Raw genomic sequence first — 20,190 nt, 5'->3', positions numbered from 1 at the left:
TTTGAATCATAACCTGTCCATCAGGTAGTGTCAAGACCAACCTGGGGGCATGCTGGGTCCAATGGTGCAATCATCAAGAATCCTTTATGTTGGGTCAAAGAAGATCAACGTCCTATGTCTTGGGGGTGCTTTGGGACATGTATCGTTTGCTCAAGTCATCATAAGGCCCAATGCTCTGATGCAAGTAGGCAACACTGCATTTGTTGAATCGTCAATCTCTTTGACAGGTCTAGGTGCATGTGGATTGGGTGCCCTCAAGGTCTAGGTTACCATGAACCACCTTCCAAAACCAACTTAAACTCCAGTGAAAGCAACTATTCATCAGGGACTAAGATCATATGAGCATCTAAGTGGACCAAGCTTGGATGTTAAGGGCATATTAATAATTCAAACTTGGATCACCTTCCGATATCTAACTAGACCAAGTCTTGTAAAGGTGTTCCCTACCTTGATAGAGGTGTCTAACAGTCAACTCTATTAGGTGTTTCTAGCCCCCAACGGGAGGTGGCATTTCCAAGGTCAGTCCCTTAATCAGCTAGTGTAAATGCATAGTAATGGAGAGGGGATGGCTTTATGGCCAAGTGCCATGGTCAAGGGGACCAATTGATGGGGGAGTCCACATCTTGAGTGTATAAATGTAAAGGAGGGAGCAATTGCGGAGGCATGAGTTACCATGCTCGACTTGATTTTTACAACCCCTCTAGTATGCCTTTTACTTTTTCTTGATAATGCTTTGCATTACGATGCATTTCGTCTTTATGATGTTGCATTTAATATTACCCTATTAAGATGAGACATTTCATTGTTCATCTGGGTTGGGACATGCAAGGGTTCTTTTTGATATAACGGAGCGTCGTGCGCTTAGGAACCAATTGATAGCCAAATGCGGAGGGTAGAGTTCATGCTAGGATTTTGCCCACACGCTATCTTATGTCCTGACCATCTTTTGCATTTTAATTTTCTTCTTTTTCATTCATTGTGGCCATATTATGCTTTTTATTCTTTTAGCTGCATCAACCTCTAGGGAAATGTTTCTCGGCCCTACTCAAGCGGTGTGGACAAATAAGGTGCCACATCCCATTGAACAAATGATGAATTAGACTCAAAGAATGGAGGTGGGGTATAAAAAGGGGGCTGTAATGTGGCATGGAAGGCGTAAAGTATGGTGTAGTGGAGAATGGACATGCTATCTCAATCCGGGTTTTCCAAGTAGTGTCCTTCCTATAACCTTAAGGCCTTAAGGGAGTTCCCATTGGACTAGGGCTAAAAATTAATCCCCCTAGTAAGGTGAGAGAACAGATTGACAGTCAAGATCCGTCGATCTTCTAGGTCATCCCTTTATCCATATTAATGCCCAAAACAAAGAAGTATAAGCACACGATTGCAAAATGATCAATGTACCTTTTGAGTAGCAGCCCACCTTCATTCAAGTGGAAATGCTGGATGGTGAGAGGTATGTGGCTGATGTAGATGGTGGAGGCACATGGCATATTATCATCAAGAAGTGAATGTCATGAGCTGATGGCTGGCGAGCTGTCAAATGTAGGAGAAAAGTTTCCTCCTATGGGGTTACCAACTTAGGTGGGTAACAGGTACTATAGTTTTTAACTGGGGACTTCATCTAAACTCTAAGAGCTGATAGTTAATAGTAAGATGTAACATCTCATTAACTTATGTACAAATAGAATTCTTTATTTTTCAGATATCTTTTGATAGATATATGACTCATCATTTTCAGCATCTTTTTTTTACAACTGTTTTGCAGTCAGGGCATAAACCAGCTGTAATAATCTGGGATTCTTTGACTGGGTCTTGTATTGCTGAGTTGAAAGCGCATAAATATGGAGTTTCATGTCTGGATTTTTCACCCAATGGTCAGTGATGATCAAGCATAATCTTATGCAATAGTGAGATTCATGGATAATTTCAATACCCATTTGGAAAATAAATTATTTCACATATGAAAGTTCAATTCTTTTCTGTTTCAGGGAAGCATCTTGTATCAGTTGGTTTTCCTCATGATGGCTTTCTTTGTCTTTGGGACTGGCGAAATGGAACATTAGCTGCTAAAACCAGATTAACCACAGCGATTTCACCAATCACGTCTGTCCATTTTTCTCTAGATGGGAATTTTTTTCTAACTGCCGGTACCAAACATCTGAAGTACTGGATGGTAGGATCACCTGCTAGTCGTCGTGTAACTGCAGGAATAGGAACCTTGGCAATTGAAGGAAAGCCTGTGAGTCTTGGTAGTCAAAGAGAAAGCTCATTTGCGTCAATATCTTCTGCATCGTACATTAAAAATGCATGTGCTCCTGCAGGCCTGCCAATAGAAACACCTCAGCCTATTTATGCCTTAACAACTGCTGGTAAAGTTTAAGTCATTATAAACATGTTTTGATCAATGAAGTGATATAAATTTGAGGCAATTATCTTAACAGCAGCTTTTGTTTCAACCTTGGTGAACTCATCAGGTATCCTTTGCCTTCTGCGTTTTGGTGTTGCAATTACAAAATGGGTTGATTTGAAGGTATGCAAGCATTTTCATCTTCCTTGTTCACGGACTACTTTATCCTATCTTGTGATGAGTTCATGTAGAAAATTTTTCCAGGTACAACAAGGTTATGGGCTTGCTGTTTCAGAGTCCCTTATTGCTTGTGCATGTAGTAATGGTGTTGTTCGCCTATTCATGCAAGAAACTCTTTTCTATGCTGGAACCTTGCCCAAGCCAGCACCACATGGGTACCATGGGGTAACTGTTGAGAAAGTTCGTTCAAGTTTCCATGTGGCGCATAACGCAGCAGGCTTTAACTTTCCAGATGCCATTGCTTGTAGCTTTTCAGCTTCCCAAAAACTTGGTGAGTTGTGTACAAGAGAAAGGAAACTGATACATACATCTCTTTTGGGCTTCATATTTAGCCATATCTGGTGCTTTTACTGTCTTGCAGCTGTTATATATGGAGATCACAGCCTTTATGTGTGGGATGTGCATAATTTATCGAAGGTGAGATTCTAATTAGCCACAGCTTTGCTGAATTGACTGGTTGTCTGTTGACTCTTTTCTGAGTTGGTGGTTGTGACATCTGTAAAATTTGTAGGCAGCGTTAACTTTTGAAGTACTGTAAGCTGTTGTGCTGAGTTTAATCTGTTTTGCAGATTACCAGGGTCTGTGCATACTTTTCGCACAATGCCTGTATATGGGATATTTCTAATCTTCTACCAAATCAAAAGCTGGAAACTAGAAACTCATTACATTCTGTGGGAGATGGCACCAGCAGAGGGTCTTTTGTGACATGTTCTGCAGATGGTACAATAAGGCTATGGGATCTTGCTTTAGGGATGGACACAAAAGAAATTCATCATGAATCCCCTGTATTAGATTCAAAATCGACTAATATTTATTGCAAGGACACACTTGGTGTCATATATTCAGGTAAATTCCAGTTATGGGAATTCTGTTAAACCATGTTTTAGGAGTATATCTGGTGCCAAATAATTTTGACTTAATATTTTATCATACAAATAAAAGCTAGCCAGTATTGCCAGAATCTATGTTACTTCAGTTATACTGCGCTGCAAGTGCCTTTTTAATATCTGTTCTAATGTCATTTTCTTAGTTGTGAATTGTGACTTCTGCAGCAGAGGCATATCACAATCAATCATTTAAAATGTTCTTAGTTGATGAAATCAGCACAGTTGAATCCTTTTTCCTATATGTGCAGAAGAAACCCTTTATTTGGCATATCTTTACAGGGTATCTAAAGGAAAAATCCTCCTCTTGATGCCTGTTACTGCAAAATCTAACACCCTAGTGCTAGTCCATACTAGATCCCCGTTAACAATGGGATCCACCACCACTGTCACATTAATACTAATCTCCCCTGCTGTTTTGTGGGTAGACGTTATTGCCGCAAGGGAGGCTTCCCAGGCAGGTTTTGGAGATTAAGTAGTCCAAGGATTTTTAGGCTAATTACCTTCCAAGGATTGTGCTATATAGACATCCCAAAATAATATTCAAAATGTATGCTTTGGGTGAAATGAAGTAGCAATTAAAGAACTGATGGCTCATCATAGGCCTTGGAGATTCTCAAACAAATCCCCAAATACATGCTACTTTGAATTTAATGATTTACCGAAGTATAAAATGATGGAGAATGGAGTATCAGTGCCTTGGCTTAGTAATGAATTTATGGGCATATGGAAACAGACAAGGTGCGAGTCAATGGTTGAAGACATTGGATGGGGTGGGCAAGTGAGGAGGATAACTTCTCAATCTAACACTAGTGACTTTCCAGAGTGGGAGATTTAATGTCAAGGAATTCAATCTAGTTTTCTTGATGGATGCTTGATGACAAAGTTTTGATATGAAGAAAATTGACTTCATATGTGATGTAGCATTTATTAGGAAGACTCAAAAACCCTAATTCAAAAAGTATAGCAAAATGGAAGGTACCTTTCATAGTAAGATTGCACCATTCATCCAAGCATCACTTTGTCAAGCCAAAGAAAGCTCATCCATACGAAACATATCTTTCCCAGGACACTTCGTTGAACTTGAAATATCCAAAGCCAAACTTTTTTACAATGAAAAAATTGCAGAAATTTCAAAGCGCTGTGGGATTTCTCCTCCAAACCTCCACGAGGAAATGAGACGAAGTGCACCTTTATTTATAGAGGAGGTTCTCAACTTCCCTCATGATAAAATAATATTTTTCTGTGCTAAAATTCCCTAAATTAGCCCAAGGAGGGGCAAAAAGGCCCTTTCTACAAATTAATTAATTTAAATTAATGTGAAATGGGGCTTCTAACGCAACATGTACAAATTTAGGGGCTCAAGACCCTCAAAAGTGACTCCTTCCTCAAACGAAGGCTTGGTGGTGAAGAATGGAACCTCCAAAGGCCCTTAAACAACATAAATTCTCTCATATGCCTTCAAATCTATCATCCATCAACTCCCAAGCAACCTCCAATGTGGGCACACAAGCCCCCAGGTAGCCTCTGGGGTGGGTACAAGGGCTTCCTAGTGCATACTTCGGCTCCAAGTTATAACTTGAAGTGGTCATACGAACCCTATAAAAACCAATGAATTTTCTTTTCCATCAAGCAATAATCCCTGCCTTACTTTTCATCACATTAGACTAAGCTCAACTCCACAACAAGGACTGTTTTTGGCTCCAAAAATATCCTTATTGAAAGGTACTTTAAGTTAGGGGCTGACTCCTTTAATAAAACTTGTGTCAAAGTATCCAGACATGTTGACTCTTTTATTCTTTTAATAGTATTCCAATAGCACACATCACTCATATTACCTTACTATTTTCGACCCTCTAAATGATCAGGTCGCTCTGCAATTTTTGGTCTGCTGTAACCTATGTAACCGGATATACCCAAATAGGCCGCATGTCAGATATTTTGCATGTCGGACACAAATACATGAGTAAACGTGTTAGACATGTGCTTGGAACTAGTCGCACTACATACAATGTGCCAAATAGGTGTCTGAGATGTGCCCTCAACATGTCCAAAAATATTGACGAATGTCTTGTGAAAAAGTGGCTTACGGCCCATAAAATCACACTTTTCCCCTTATTCAAGCTCATTTCACTAATAGGATGGAGGTCTAAGAGGTTTCGGAGTGCAACTAAGGGTTACTATACAATGTTAGAAGGGATTCCAAGTGTTGGGTAAGTGGATTTGTCCTCTAGTTTTCAAAATTTTTCTTACAACAATCTATTTTTTTCTTTGTTTTACAAAAATCATGCCTCAATCATCAACGGCAGATGGAAAAGAGATTAGGAAAGGGAGAGATGCTATGACTGATGCTGTCCCCCCTCCTTCATTTTCATTAGGGTCGGTTATTGTTCCATCTATTGGAAGTGGGGCTGCAACAACAACTTCAAATGCTAAAATAACACTAGTTTAGCAAGACAACAGGCACAAGAGAAAATATATCCATTGTGGAAGTATGTTGCAAGAGATCCAGGGGATCAAGTTAAAGGGAGGAGGGAATGTTCTTTGGACATGTAGTTTTTGCTATCGTCAAATTAAGAACACCTATGTCTGTTTAAAGGGCCATTTGTTGGGCACACTTTCTGGACTTGGAGTGTGTCTAGGAGTGAGTGCATCCAAATGAGTAGAACTAGAAAGATTAGCCAATGTTGGCTTGGGGATGGTAGCAGCAACATGTAGGAAAACTAAGAATGAGGATCCTCTTTCATTCTTAGAGGAAATATGTTAGGCCCCTATAATACTAGGGTAACCCCTTATTATTATATTGTTGTACCCATGTAGTCCCCATATTGTTACTATTGTGCCCCATAGAAGCCCACTATTGTTATTGTTGTGCCCTTACATTATTATTGTTATGTCGGCTCTAATTATATTACGACCCCTTAGACTCCTATATATAGAAAGGAGGTCTTTTCATTTGTATCATCCAAGAATTGTTCATTTGTGTAATGTCAAGGAGGTTGCCCTCTCGAAGAGGCTGAATTATAAGGCGTTCATCTTTTTTTTTTCTATCTTTTTGTGAGCTGGTTTCATAACATTTGGTATCAGAGCTTTGGATTCTAGAGTTTCGCTGCTCCAAACAGGGCATCGTGGCATTTTCGCTATAACTTTTTTTCTGCGACGTTTCCAACGAAAACAAAAACCCACTTGAGACGAAATCGCGCTGAACCTCGGATCCGAATTTCAGAGCTTTTCGCGCAATAATTGCGGAGATATGATCTGAGGAAGTTGGCCTTTTTGCAGCCTCCCGAATTACATTCCAATCAGGTGACCTAGGGAAAATCGTTATAAATTTAGTTTTAAGCATAAGATTGCAATTTCGTAAGAAGTTACAGAAAGAGGACGGACTGTAGTTTCCTGTATATATTTTTTAGACCCGAAGGTCAAAACAGTGACACGTGGCACTTCATACAAGTTAGCTCTTCTGAAAAGGTATATAATCAGGTCATCTTGGGAGATTGTGCATAACTCTTTCTTGGTGAATCTAAATTTGATCAGACTGGTGGCGTTGGAAAGAGGACACAGAGGGCTACTACAGGTCGCAATTTCAGAACTGGAAGAATCGAAATTACAGAGTTATAGTCGTTTCAAGATCGAGCTCCTAAAATCAAGAAAAGGCGATATGAGGAAGTTTGATGGCAAGGCTCTGGTAAATTGGATATTTCAGATGGAGAAATATTTTGATATACATGGTGTACCACTGTTACAAAAGGTATGTATTGCATCTTCATATTTAGAACCAGATCAATTTTTATGGTATAAAGGGTGTTGTTCTCGTAAACAACTTGTTATGTGGTCAATTTTCACGAGGAAATGATAGCACATTATGAGGATACAAAGAGCAACACCTTCTTTAGAGCAACAACACAACAATTGGAAAGACTAAAAGGGCTTTGTTACAAAGTGGAAAGTAAAATTATGGAAACAAGGAAGTCTACCCCTCACAACTATAATAATGGAAGTGTTGTTTCTCCTAGCCTTCCACAACCTAGAAGGGTTACACCACAACAATTGGAAGAAAAAAGAGAAAAAGGGCTGTGTTACAATTGTGATAGCAAATGTAGTAAAGGTCATAAGTGTGCTGAGAAGAAATTATTTTACAAGAGTATGAAGAGGAGGAAGAAAATGATCAACAAACATCAAAAGAAGATGATATATGCCAGGACCCAACTTCAGAGAAAGAAGAAATGAATCCGACCATATCTTGTAAAGCATTGGCAAGAATTACCACTCCTCAAACTCTCAAGATAGAAGGACATATCAAGGAGAAAAGGGTTCAAGAAGTGAAAGATCAAATCAAGAAAGAAGAAATGAATCCAACCATATCTTGTAACGCATTGGTCGGAATCACCACTCCTCAAACTATCAAGATAGAAGGACATACCAAGAAGAAAAATGTTCAAGAAGTGAAAGATCACATCGAGCATCAAGAAATGAATTCGACTCTGTCTTGTAAAGCATTGCAAGAAATTAACACTCCTCAAACTCTCAAGATAGAAGGACATATCAAGAAGAAAAAGGTTCAAGCAGTGAAAGATCACATCGAGCATCAACAACAAGTTCTCCAACTTTTAAAGGATAACGCCACTTTGGTGCAGAATCGAATGAAACAACAGGTAGATTAACATTACAGTGAAAAAAGTTTTGATGTAGGTGATTGGGTATTTTTACGACTACATCTCAAGAAAGCTATTTATGAGAAGGAAATGTTGGCAATACTACATGCACTTAAGAAATGACGACCTTACCTAATGGGAAGACACTTCAAGGTAAAAATGGATCATGATAGTCTTAAATACTTTTTAGAAAAAATATTATCTTTAGAAGAACAAAAAAAATGGGTCATAAATATGTTGGGTTATGACTTTGACATCATCTACAGAAAAGGGAAGAAAATTTTTGTGGCAAATGCACTCTCAAGAAAGGATGACGATGGGGAAGCATTGTTTTGTGTTATTTCTATTATCCAACCAGATTGGATAAACGAAGCAAGGGATGAATGGAAGAAGGACAAAGAAGTATGGCCACTCATTCAAAAGTTGCAGAAGATCCCAATTCAAACAATATTGCTAGAACTTGAAGAGGAAGGAAAAATCATATTGGAACCTGGAGCAGTCACAGAAACAAGAACTCGACAGCTACGAAATCGATCAATTTCAGAGTATCTCATCAAGTGGAAGAACTTACCCGCTGAAGATTCCACATGGGAGGACAAGAATTTTATACAAAAGCATCAAAAACTACTCAAGCGTTCAGGACAACACTTTTTTAAGGAGAGGGGCATGTTAGGCCCCTATAATACTAGTGTAACCCCTTATTGTTATTAGTACAACACCCTTATTATTTTGTTGTACCCATGTAGTCCCCATATTGTTACTATTGTGCTCCATAGAAGCGCACTATTGTTATTGTTGTGCCCTTACATTATCATTGTTATGTCGGCTCTAATTATATTACGACCCCTTAGACTCCTATATATAGAAAGGAGGGCGTTTCATTTGTATCATCCAAGAATTGTTCATTTGTGTAATGTAAAGGAGGTTGCCCCCTCGAAGAGAATGAATTATAAGGCATTCATCTTTCTTTTCTATCTTTTTGTGAGCTAGTTTCATAACAAAATAATCATTGTAGCACCAGTTGTATGCTTGAATTTGTATCATCATCATGTAAATGTTTTAGTTTCTAAATTCGAAAAGAATTTGATTCTTTGTCTATATTTCATATTTATATGTTTAATTCACTAATTTGTTATGTTTTTCATTCAAATGAATAGAACTAGAAAGATTAGCCAATGTTGGCTTGGGGATGGTGGCAACAACATGTAGGAAAACTAAGAATGAGGATCCTCTTTCATTCTTAGAGGAAATCATCATTGTAGTACTAGTTATATGCTTGAATTTCTATCATCATGATGTAAATGTTTTAATTTCTAAATTCTAAAAGAATTTGATTCTTTGCCTATATTTCATATTTATATGTTTAATTCACTAATTTGTTATGTTTTTTCATATATATATATATATATAAGTTCATTTTTGTATGTTTATTTTACTAATTTGATGAAATTATACATACATACATGTCATCCATGTCCCATTTTTGGGGTTCGCTGTGTCTTGTGTCAAATTCTCGTGTTTCTGTGTCCTCCATGTCTTGTGTCATCATGACAGGTGATTTAGTTTAGAAATTTAAACATTGTTAACTGACTGATGACACAATCTTTTTGAAATAGTTTTCATAATTGGGGTCAAGATATTTTGATGGACGTCTTTCAGATCTAAGACTTGAGCTGGTGATTTGCAAAATCCGCTTCCTAAGTGTCCTTACCAATGTTATTGGAATCACATTGGTGATCGAACCAAAAAACCCTTTGAACCGGGAAATGGTTGGAAACAAACAAGAACAGGTTTAAAAACTGGTCGACCAAAAAGACATAAAATATTTATATTTTAAAGAAAATCTTATGTATTCATGTGACTCCAAACCATTTATACACAAATAAGAAAAAGTTCTCATTTATATAGCATGTAAGGGTGCACATAACCAAAATAGCATCGAGTGCAATCCATCTCTGAACCGAAAATATATCAACAAACTAGCTCTAGATAGCCTCTAACATCCAAAATAAATCTTGCTACAACAAAAACCTACATATCATCAAATCATTGCCGATGTTGGGGTCTTCATCATCAATACCACCCTATATGCATTAAAATAAGATAGAAAAAATGTAGCATGTTAAGTCAAGATTTTGTTTGAGTGATTGGTACTTTTTTAATAGGATTATGATAGAGGAGTTCGACAACCAATGCCACTAACATCAAGGTACATAGAGGGCTTGGTTCTTTTGATTAAATACTAGTTCCATACCTTTGCACATGACAAAATCCAATGGAAATATTGCAATCCCCCCAATCCTGAAGTCCTGAAAAACTATTAAGTTTGCTAGATTTTGAGTGAGATCTAAAATTCTACTTTCTCCATATGAAATCCAATGAGTTTGGAACCACTCTCAAACATCCTGAGTCAGTTCATTGTAATGTTAAAAATTTATATATCACTTTTATTTCAAGAATTTAACATTATCATGAATTGCATAGCAATAGTATGGCCATAGGCTTGAATATTAGGCTACCTCGCTCAAAAATTATTGATTTTTTTTTTTTTTAGTTGTGTTTGGAACGTCTTTGGTCACATTGTATGAAACCATCTGGTTCAGCACCAAACTGGTTGGTTCAGTGAACTGAACTGGCCATTTCTGGTTCCAAACCTCGAACTGGACTGGTTTGGAATTCGTCATGATAGAATGCTTAATTGATGGCCTGCCTATCTAATATTAAGTAAAAAGTACATCACATCATATAACAATAGCTCCATTGATTGCATGTGCAAGCCAAAAAAAGAAAATAGACAGACAAAATATAGTTAGTAACCATCTTGAAGCTAGAAGAGACATGCCATTTTAATATTGTGAAACTGTTGACAGAGAATGAACGTTTTTCCTTAGACTTGTAAATGCATTGTTCTCTTTTTAGATCCAATCAGGAGCTAATGTTACAATTATGGAAACTATGTTGATATTTTCAAGTTTATTGGTTTTTGTCATTTCTATTATTAAATTTTGTTTCTTTTCCCTTCCACCGTGACAAATTTGAGGGACGCTACATACTTTTCATATTCGTATTTGACTTATATTCAGAGAAGGAAGTGACTTGACATACTTGACACTGTAAAAAAATAATAGAAATGTTGGAAATATGAATAACAAGGAGTATTGACTCGATATACTTTGGCATACTAGATGAATATAGACTAATATTCATGATTATGGTGAGTATTATTGGATAAACTTATTTTGCAGAATTATGCTAGTATTGAGCTGAGTACTTATCCCAGGGCTATGCTTGCCACACTCGTGACTTAGTCATAATTGGGCTCATGGTAGCTATAGGGTGCTAACAAGAGATTGCATGATGCTTTTTACAATATTGTTTTAAATGAAGTTTTATAATGTGGTCCATGATTTTGTAAATTTTATACGTAGATATGGTAGAAACAAGATGGCACATGTGAAAGAGTTTTTGATTAATTGATTTTTCTATTTTCTTGGGTTAAGTCATTTATGAGTTAGTTCTGTTTCTTTGCGCTTGAGTTATATCGTAATTAGTGGAAATATCACAATAATTATTCTCGTGTTGATCAAATCCTCAATATGCTTAATATATTGACAATTCATTATTTTTTGTTGCAGAGATAAGTGGGGTTCCTGTCAAGAAACAGTTTGAGTCAGAAAAATCTGTTGATTTAGCTCAAGGTTTTCGCTCATTAGCTGTTAGTGGAGATGGAAACTGCCTGGCAGCTGGGGATTGCAGTGGCAATCTACATGTTTATAATCTAAGTACACTTGACCTAATAAGCTTTCAAGTAATTTTCATTGCCTTCTTTCCTGGAATCTAAAATGAAAAATTCTGTATTGTTAGTGTTTTACTTTGAACATTTTTGGTCAAATGGACGTTAATCTGAAAATTTGTTTTGTAGGATCTTTCTTCTAAATGCTATGTCTGTTTTTGTTTATATCTCTGATGTTGTGTACTTTTCAATGTACCATCCAGAACCTTTGAAGATTTGAACTCTGCATTGTTAGGTTAGGGTGTCAGCAAGTAAAACTTCCTGATTATGGCATCATTTGACAGGATGATCACTATGTCCTGGAACTTCTTGGATGATTTGGCAGGAAGCACATGATGCAGAGATCCTTACACTGAATTTTAGCACAGCGAGTGGAAAGACAACTGCTGGAAAAGGATGCAAAGATCATTGCCTTTTAGCTTCTGGTGGAAGGGATAGGCTGATCCATGTTTATGACGTTGACAGGTCAGATTGTTTATTTCACATTGTGAAGTTTGTTTGATGTAAATTTGCACATGAAATGTTCTCTGCCTTGTAAGTATGTCTAAATTAAATAATCTGGATGGCAGGGGGTTTGATGTTATAGCAACATTGGATGATCATTCATCATCCATAACAACTGTCAAGTTTGCTTGTAATAGTTCAAAACTGTTGAGCTGCAGTGCTGACAAGTACGTTGCCTATTATTCTTCTTGTAAAATTACTTAGTAATGCAATTTTTAGCATTCTGTTATAAATCATGACTTATCATTTGAGTATTCCTTTTTTTGTTTGAATGTCTTGCTTTCTGCAGATCTGTTGTTTTCCGCAATATTGCAACAACAGATTCTGGTTGCAAGAGTATACGTTATCACCAAGAAGTTGCATCTAGCGGCACTGTATATGACATGGATATAGACCCTACCAACAAGCTTGCTGTAACAGTGGGACAGGTATTTTCTGATATTTTTCTGGCCAAGTAGTTTCATTGGCTGTTTGCTCAGTTGCCATAAGGAATATTTATATAATCTGTACTCTTATCAGGATAAAAAAATAAAGGTGTTGAACCTGACTACTGGTAAACCTGTAAGATCATTCAAACAAGATGGAAATGTTGGTGAGCCAATTAAGGTACTGTCTCACTTCACTTTCAAGTTTCTTGTCTATTTATCCAATAAATGTTCTGGCTGCTAAAACTCATTGCTGTCCTCCTATTTTCGCACTAATTGTAGGTTTGTGTGGATCAAAGTGGAAGCTATCTTATTTGTTCTTACACAGACAAATGCTTGCGTATTTATGATTTTACAAGTGGGGAACTCGTAGCTCATGCTTCAGGGCACGCTGAAGTGATTACTGGAGCAATCTTTATGGCTGACTTCAAACATGTGATATCTGTAAGTTTGTATCATAGGAGTGTTGATCTCGTGAAAGGAAAATAATTGCACTTTTGTTTTGTTTTGTTTTGTTTCATTTGAAATAGTTTGTCTACATTGATTGAAATTTTAAGAATTATAGTCTCTACTTTGCCATTTACATTGTCGGCCATGTGATGGATTTGCTTGTCAGTGTCTTTATTTTTATTGGATATTGGACTTCTATATCATGCAAGGTACTAGTAATGTTAAAATCGGCAACTAGGGCCAAATTCCACATGGACAGCTCCTTTGGGAAGATTATTGCAGCATTGAATTCCTCTTTTTGAGAGGACCAAAATCAATCTAAAGATCATCAAATTTGGATAAGGAAAAGTGGGTTTTTGAATTAATGTTTTCTCACGTAAATTATCAAGGTCGGCTTCTCCTCTATGTCAGCTCATCAAGCCCAATAGTCACGTCCCTTGACCCCCATCGAATTGTATATATAGAGGAGCCTTCTCCCCGATTTTGTACACATCAACTTGCTGGAAAATATGTCTGAGGCAGCTGTTGCCTTGGAGGAGGTCGAAGGATTGGTTGTGTTGTCACTCACTACATCATGAGTTTTCAGTTGATCAAAGTTGCCAAAGAGCAGTGAAGTTTGAAGCCATCTTCTAGGCCACAGAAGCAATCAAAGCCAAATCTGACCCTCCCCGTTGTATAGTGCTCGAAATGAGTTTTCCAACGGTATATGGAAGTCTGAAAACGAACTCCTGGATCAAAAATTAGAGTAGAGTGAAGATACCCTTCCAAAGCCAGAAAAGAAAGGAAAAATGGTTAAGGGTCAGGCTCATCGCAAATTGCAATCGTGGCTTTACAGAAGCAGCAAAAAGGGAAGATATCAGAGTCTGCGATTGGCCGATCGCCGATATCGCAAATCGCAAGACGACGGGCCATCGCAAATCTCAAATTGGGGCTCTTCTAAGCCAGCGGCATGGGTATACAACAAAATCCGTGATCCGCCAATCGCTGATATCGCGAATCGCAGATCGGTGGGCCTAAGGCATGGCACATCAGCAAATCGGCGATCGGCAAAGCCCATGCATATCGCAATCGGTAGTCAGCGTCTACAATGGATCACCCTTAAGGGAATCATGGGAGGAATACGCTGATAGCGCTAAAATAGTCGATATTCGGGCCTATAGTGTTAAATCGCCGGGGAAGGCCGAAAACATTTAACAAAGGAAATCGACACAAAAACAAGGACGAGTGAGCCTTTTTCTCTCTCCTCCAGGGGGCCACGTGGCGGAATACGATTGTTCCTTATAAATGACATGGCAAATGACGACATCATGATGTGGTAGTACAGAGGACACGTGGCACACAAATTTGGCATTTTTAGGGGTCCTAAGGGGGCATTTTTTGGTGACACGCGACAGTGATGACGTCACCCATCACAAATTGACGATTGACGATCGCGCAAGGCAAGGTCCCTCTTCCACCAAAGTCCCCTCCGACTTGCGATTGCGATATGCGAAGATCCTCCTGGACGTGATATTTTATGTGTTATATCTCATGAGGATTTCGTGTCCGGACTGTCGGCCAACGTTATGAAAGGAGGTAAAGGGGTCTCTCTCTCCCATATGGCGATTGCGATACCTTTGGTGGGCCCAACCTCGCAGATTGGCGATTGCAAGGGTCCAGAGGAAATATCAATGGCAAACATCAGAAATCGCTGAAGTGCGGGATTTCATGTATTAAAGGAAAAAGGCTCCTGGACAACCTTTTAAAGGCTCTAGCGCCTTTGGGCTAAGCACTTGGTTCAAGACCCTGGTCATATGAAGAATATTACAGAAAGGGGCCGAAGCAAAGGGGCCTAAAGGGGATCGGGACTCGCATGTTTTGCAATGTTTTAGTGATAGGGGCCAGCACCAGAAAGTCCACCATATTGCACCATAAACGCATCGCCAGGTATATCAGGGCACCGATAGTGCAGTGCAAGACTTTAAAGGCGTGATGGGTTGGCAGTTGTGGCTTTTAAGAAAACAGGTGGTGCATTCAAACCTGGCATGGGTTGACCTAGAAAAGCTCATTGTGACTCGAAACTAGGGTCGACGTTGACAGGAGTAAAAAGGACTTCGTAGCTTGGGAGGATTTAATTATCTAGCATGGTGTCCCATACAAAGGGAAGACGACGTACCACCCAGGGGTCCTCTGCTCTAGTACTGTGGCATGAAACTGATGGTGCCCACTCCCAGATTTAAAGGATAAATGGTTCAAGCAGTAAAGGCTGAAACGACGGGAGTCGGTTGAGCAACACAGGAGGCCATACAAAGAGCGAACTGCAACCTGAAGCAGAGGCAATCACAGGGATGGGCACGAAGATATTTCATTTACGTTTCTGTCTGATTGTTTACTTATTTGTTGTCCTGTAATGTGCCTCCCTTCAATGAGGCAATTAATTCTGTAATGTTTTTGGGCCACAGAGCCATCCCTGGCCGAGACAGCTAGTCGACCCGACAATTGAGACTTGACCGAAGATATTTTGTTGTAATGAATGTCCATTCTCCCCTCTCTAGATAAATAGGGGAAAGCAGCACTTCACAAAGGTTCAGAAATTCCAAAGAAAACTCTACATGTTATTTTCAGACTGTATAACTTTATAATACAGATCTTTTAGAATATCAAGGAAATGGTGGTGATCCTCCTTCAAGTATTACAATATGTTATCCTTCTGTTAAAACCCATTATGTTCATGCTTCTTCTCCGAATTCATGCAATTATAGCTGCTAGAAATACTTCATACTTCCTCACAAATTCATTTGTATTGACTTATTAATGCATGTGCCTATATGGATTATTGAAATTATATCTTTAAATCTGCGTTACATGAAACATAGCATTCAGTCTCTCTTTTGTCCATTATATCTGCCTGTAACTCAGATAAGTGTATAAATTCTTGATGCATTAAGCTCTATGTGATAAGTGTAGAATTATTGATGTTTTAAGCTCTATGTGATGAGTTATTCCTTCTCCTTGTCCTGTCTCATTTTCTCTACAAAAGCTTATTAAACTGTAAGTCCTTGAACTACTCGGCCTCCACTACTTTATGCATATATTTATGAGATTTGTACATGTGAAGAAGTACTAGAAATCCATGTCTTACTCCTTTAGATGAATGAACCAACTCATTCTATTTAAATATATCTATAGAATATATGTGATGTCTCCATCTCCCTGAGAATCATTTGAGACACGAAATCTAGATGTGCCCAGACACTGGTCTTGTAAGCAATCTGAGGTTGTCTTTGGGATCTACAACAGGTTGGGTGTGGGTTATCTTCTGCACTAGGGCCGTGTCTCTCCAACAAGGACAGTCACAGGTCTAGACAGTTAAAGGAGGGTTTGTTTCTAGGTTATTCGTTGCATTGGGGCCGAGTTCCCACAGATAATCAGCCGCAGATTTTGATGGGTAAATTCTATCACTTCAGAACTGAATTCAACTTTAGAAGTTTTAGTTAGTTTTGGGCATAAACTCTGAGCTTCTTCTTTTTTGTGTCCGCAAGCATGCACCATGTCAGAATAGAGGGGCCGTGAAGCCTATCTCAGGATCAGATCAATTCTAAGAGCCATCTATGGACAACCTCTTGCTCAACAAGGGAAGCCGCAGTTGAATGGAGGGTTTCTAGGTCAATTGAATGAACAAGAGTGGACTGTAAGAAACCCTAACTTACCACTGTTGACAGAATGATATCATTGCAGTTTTGGGCTATTCTCTTGTCCAAAGTCATTCATACTGGATCTTCAAATTGACAAGGCATTTTGTCTCTAATTATTGTACTCTCTTTGCTAAACATTTGATATTAATAATAAGATGAATTGATCAAGGGTTTTCTCCGTCTTGGGGTTTTTCCCCGGCTTGAGCCATATCCATATGTACTCTTGTCTTGGCTTGTTTTTTGCATCTTTTGTCTATGCTCCTTTTTCGGTTATTGTCATGATAATAATGTCTTATGTTATTGCTAATGAAAATTGGGCTATATGGATCTCTGAAGTAACTGTCCCATGATAAGAACATGTTAACTCAAAAATTAACATGGTATTAGAGCTAGGAGAAGTCAAGCCCAAGCAAGAGACAGATCAATCAGTCATATAATTTTGGATAACGAATTTTCTGAGGCTCGTATGGCATTGTCTTGAAGCAAATGGCATCTTCGCTTGGATAGCTCAGAGACTGCATTTGCATAGCTTGGCACAGGGGCTTATCTTCGCATGACAGTGTCACAGGATCAAGAAAAGCACGTCTTCTGTGAGCTGCTACTATATAGATTGTCAACTCAATGCTTATGTGATATCTTCTCCACAAATGTATTCAAACACCTCAACAGATTTTGATTTCAAACTTGATGTTAAAATTTGGGTACCAGAGGACAAGTGTCCAAATTTATTTTTTTACTTTTCTCCTAAAGTGACTTTATAAGTGGTAAAGTTACATTCTAATTTAAAGGTGACTTTATTAAAGTCAATGAAGAATTAGAAAGTGAAAAAGTGACTATGGAAATAAAAGGCTAACTGGGTCTTTATTTAAGTGGGTGAGTTAGAAAATAGAAAGTGAGAATTAAATGCACATTTATTCTCATCGTTTGATCTAAATGAATCTCAGCCATTAGATCTTAGCGTAACCCAAAAGGTCATTTAGAGAGTTAAAAGGAGAAGAGAAGAGAAAAAGATCAATTCATTCTTTCATGAGCATTTGAGAGAAAGAGAAGAGAGAACAAGGAGAAAATTTTCTGAGCAGTGAGGAAGTGAAGGAGAGTAGCAAGAAGACATTTCAGCAAATCTGAGCAACAACATTTATTGGCACGCATCCCAAGGCAAAATTGTACAGAAAGGCATAGATATCGAGGAAGAGGGTAGCACAGAAATCGAGGAAGAGAGACAGCAGCAAGGGCATGAATTTTAAGGTAGATTTGGGCACGAATTTCGAGGCAGTTGTACCATTGAAATCTGTACAGTCCGTACAATCCATATGGCAAGTTCTGGGCACATTTTTCGAGGTAGGCCGTACAACATTTAACGCTGTTTTATTGCTGTAAAAATTTCTGTTTTGGCTGTTCGCTGATTGGCACGATTTTCAAGGTGGAATTCAAGCACGGAAATTGAGATAAGTTGTTATTTGTGGTTGCTGGAATTTTTACTTAGTATTTCAATTTCTTTGTAAAAGCATTTTCAGAAATAAATAAGCGCTCTCAAACTGGTTTTCCCTAAGAGTTGTAGGGGGTTTTTCCAGGGTCACATTGACCAAAATTCACTGTGTTATTTTCTGTTTGTGGCTGTCATAATTTTGTTGTGTTTTATTTCTGCAATTTCAGCAGTTGTGAAATCTCTAAATTTGTGTTTTCAGAAAATATTGTCATTTTCAGATTTTAGAATTTTTATCATGCTTGGACTTAAAACTAAATGCATGGAGTGATAAGGAAAACTGATAACGGGAGTTGGGGTTGAAATTTCTTAATGGTATCAGAGCTTGGATGGTTGAAAAGTGCAGTTTGGGAGAGCAACGTGAAAATTACAGCAAACTGATTTTTACATAGAAAATAGAAACCCTTACCATAGATTTGAAAATTTCAGTTTGGTAGGACAATGAAACATGTCTTTGGGTTTGAGAGTTGAAGACATGTTGGATGGGCAGAACAACTACAGTGCATGGAAGGAGAGAATCCAGAGCATCTTTGAGGAAGCAGAAGTTTGGGGCATTATGGTAAATACCACACAGAGCCCAGTGGTAGTACCTGCGAACCCTGTACAGTTGGCAGAGTTTAACAAAAAGAATGTTAAAGCAAAAAGATTGATTCTGGAAGGAATCAAAAACCATGTCATTCCTCATGTGAGAGGAAAGACTTATGCACATGAGATGTGGACAACCTTGACCAGTCTTTACTAGAACTCAAATGAAAACAGAAAAATGGTCCTAAAGGAGAAATTGAAGGCCATTAAAATGGATAAGACTGACAGTGCTACAACGTACCTCACAAAGATCACTTCGGTGAGAGATGAGTTGGCAGCCATAGGTGAGATCATTGCACCCACTGAGTTGGTGAGGATTGCTTTGAATGGTCTTCCCAAGACTTGGGATAATTTTGTGGATGACATTGTTGCACGGGAAAACCTTCTCGATTGGGAGAGGTTATGGGATGATTGCATTCAGAATGAGATAAAAAAGAACAATCTTGGGGCAGCCAAATAGGTGGACGAGGATGACAATGTGGCATTGTTAGCAAGAGGCAAGAAGGGCAGAGCAAAGAAGCAAGCTTCCAACAATGGAGGCAAAGGCAAAGGTAAATGCAAGCAACAGAACAAGGAGAAGGACTATTCCAAAGTCAAATGTTGGAATTGTCAAAAGTTGGGACATTGTGCTATTGTGTGTCCGGAGAAGAAGAACAAGAAAGGGAAAGACAAACCCATGGCATCTTCTACAGAGATAGAGAGCTTCTTAGAGAGCTTTGATCGGGGGTTTGGGTTCATAACTTGTGAGGCCACTAGTGCAGAGTCACCTGCCATATAGGTTCAGAGGGAGTGTGCATTCCTCGCTACTAGCAGAGCATCTTCTAGCATTTGGTATGTTGACAGTGGCGCTTCTCGCCACATGACAGGAGTCAGAGAGTACTTCTCAGAGTTTTCAGAGGGTGATACTGGTATGGAGGTAGTACTTGGTGATGACAACATTGTTAGAGCAGTCGGTGTGGGGACATTGACATTTGATAGGGGACCCAAACCTCCCTTGAAAGTGTCAGATGTTCTATATGTGCCTGGAATGAAGAAGAACTTGATATCCGTCTCAGCACTTGAGGACAGAGGGTATGATGTGTTGTTCAGAAGAGGGCATGTGCTTATATATCCTAGGGGAACTCCAGCTTCTTCAGCTAGAGAGATCGGT

General features: G+C 38.6%; 1 protein-coding gene across 4 annotated transcripts in view; it reads left to right on the top strand.

Annotated features, from left to right (window-relative positions):
* The window catches only part of LOC149148539 (uncharacterized), a 141,011-nt gene that overhangs the window by 67,611 nt on the left and 53,210 nt on the right, over positions 1–20,190 (top strand). For all 4 annotated transcript variants that reach the window (XM_089438789.1, XM_089438788.1, XM_089438790.1 and 1 more), the window contains exons 3-14: positions 1,766–1,874; positions 1,989–2,369; positions 2,475–2,530; positions 2,612–2,858; positions 2,949–3,004; positions 3,157–3,433; positions 11,762–11,934; positions 12,245–12,384; positions 12,489–12,590; positions 12,713–12,851; positions 12,943–13,029; positions 13,131–13,292. In XM_089438789.1, coding sequence (XP_089294915.1) covers positions 1,766–1,874; positions 1,989–2,369; positions 2,475–2,530; positions 2,612–2,858; positions 2,949–3,004; positions 3,157–3,433; positions 11,762–11,934; positions 12,245–12,384; positions 12,489–12,590; positions 12,713–12,851; positions 12,943–13,029; positions 13,131–13,292 — 1,929 coding nt within the window. The remainder of the gene's footprint in view (positions 1–1,765; positions 1,875–1,988; positions 2,370–2,474; positions 2,531–2,611; positions 2,859–2,948; positions 3,005–3,156; positions 3,434–11,761; positions 11,935–12,244; positions 12,385–12,488; positions 12,591–12,712; positions 12,852–12,942; positions 13,030–13,130; positions 13,293–20,190) is intronic.

The sequence above is a fragment of the Pinus tabuliformis genome, chromosome 9 (genome assembly GCF_031772625.1).
Source record: "Pinus tabuliformis cultivar Carrire ecotype Pingquan chromosome 9, CPIR1, whole genome shotgun sequence".
NCBI lineage: Eukaryota > Viridiplantae > Streptophyta > Pinopsida > Pinales > Pinaceae > Pinus > Pinus tabuliformis.
The sequence above is the reverse complement of the archived record's forward strand: the minus strand, read 5'-3'. Positions and strand labels throughout refer to the sequence as shown.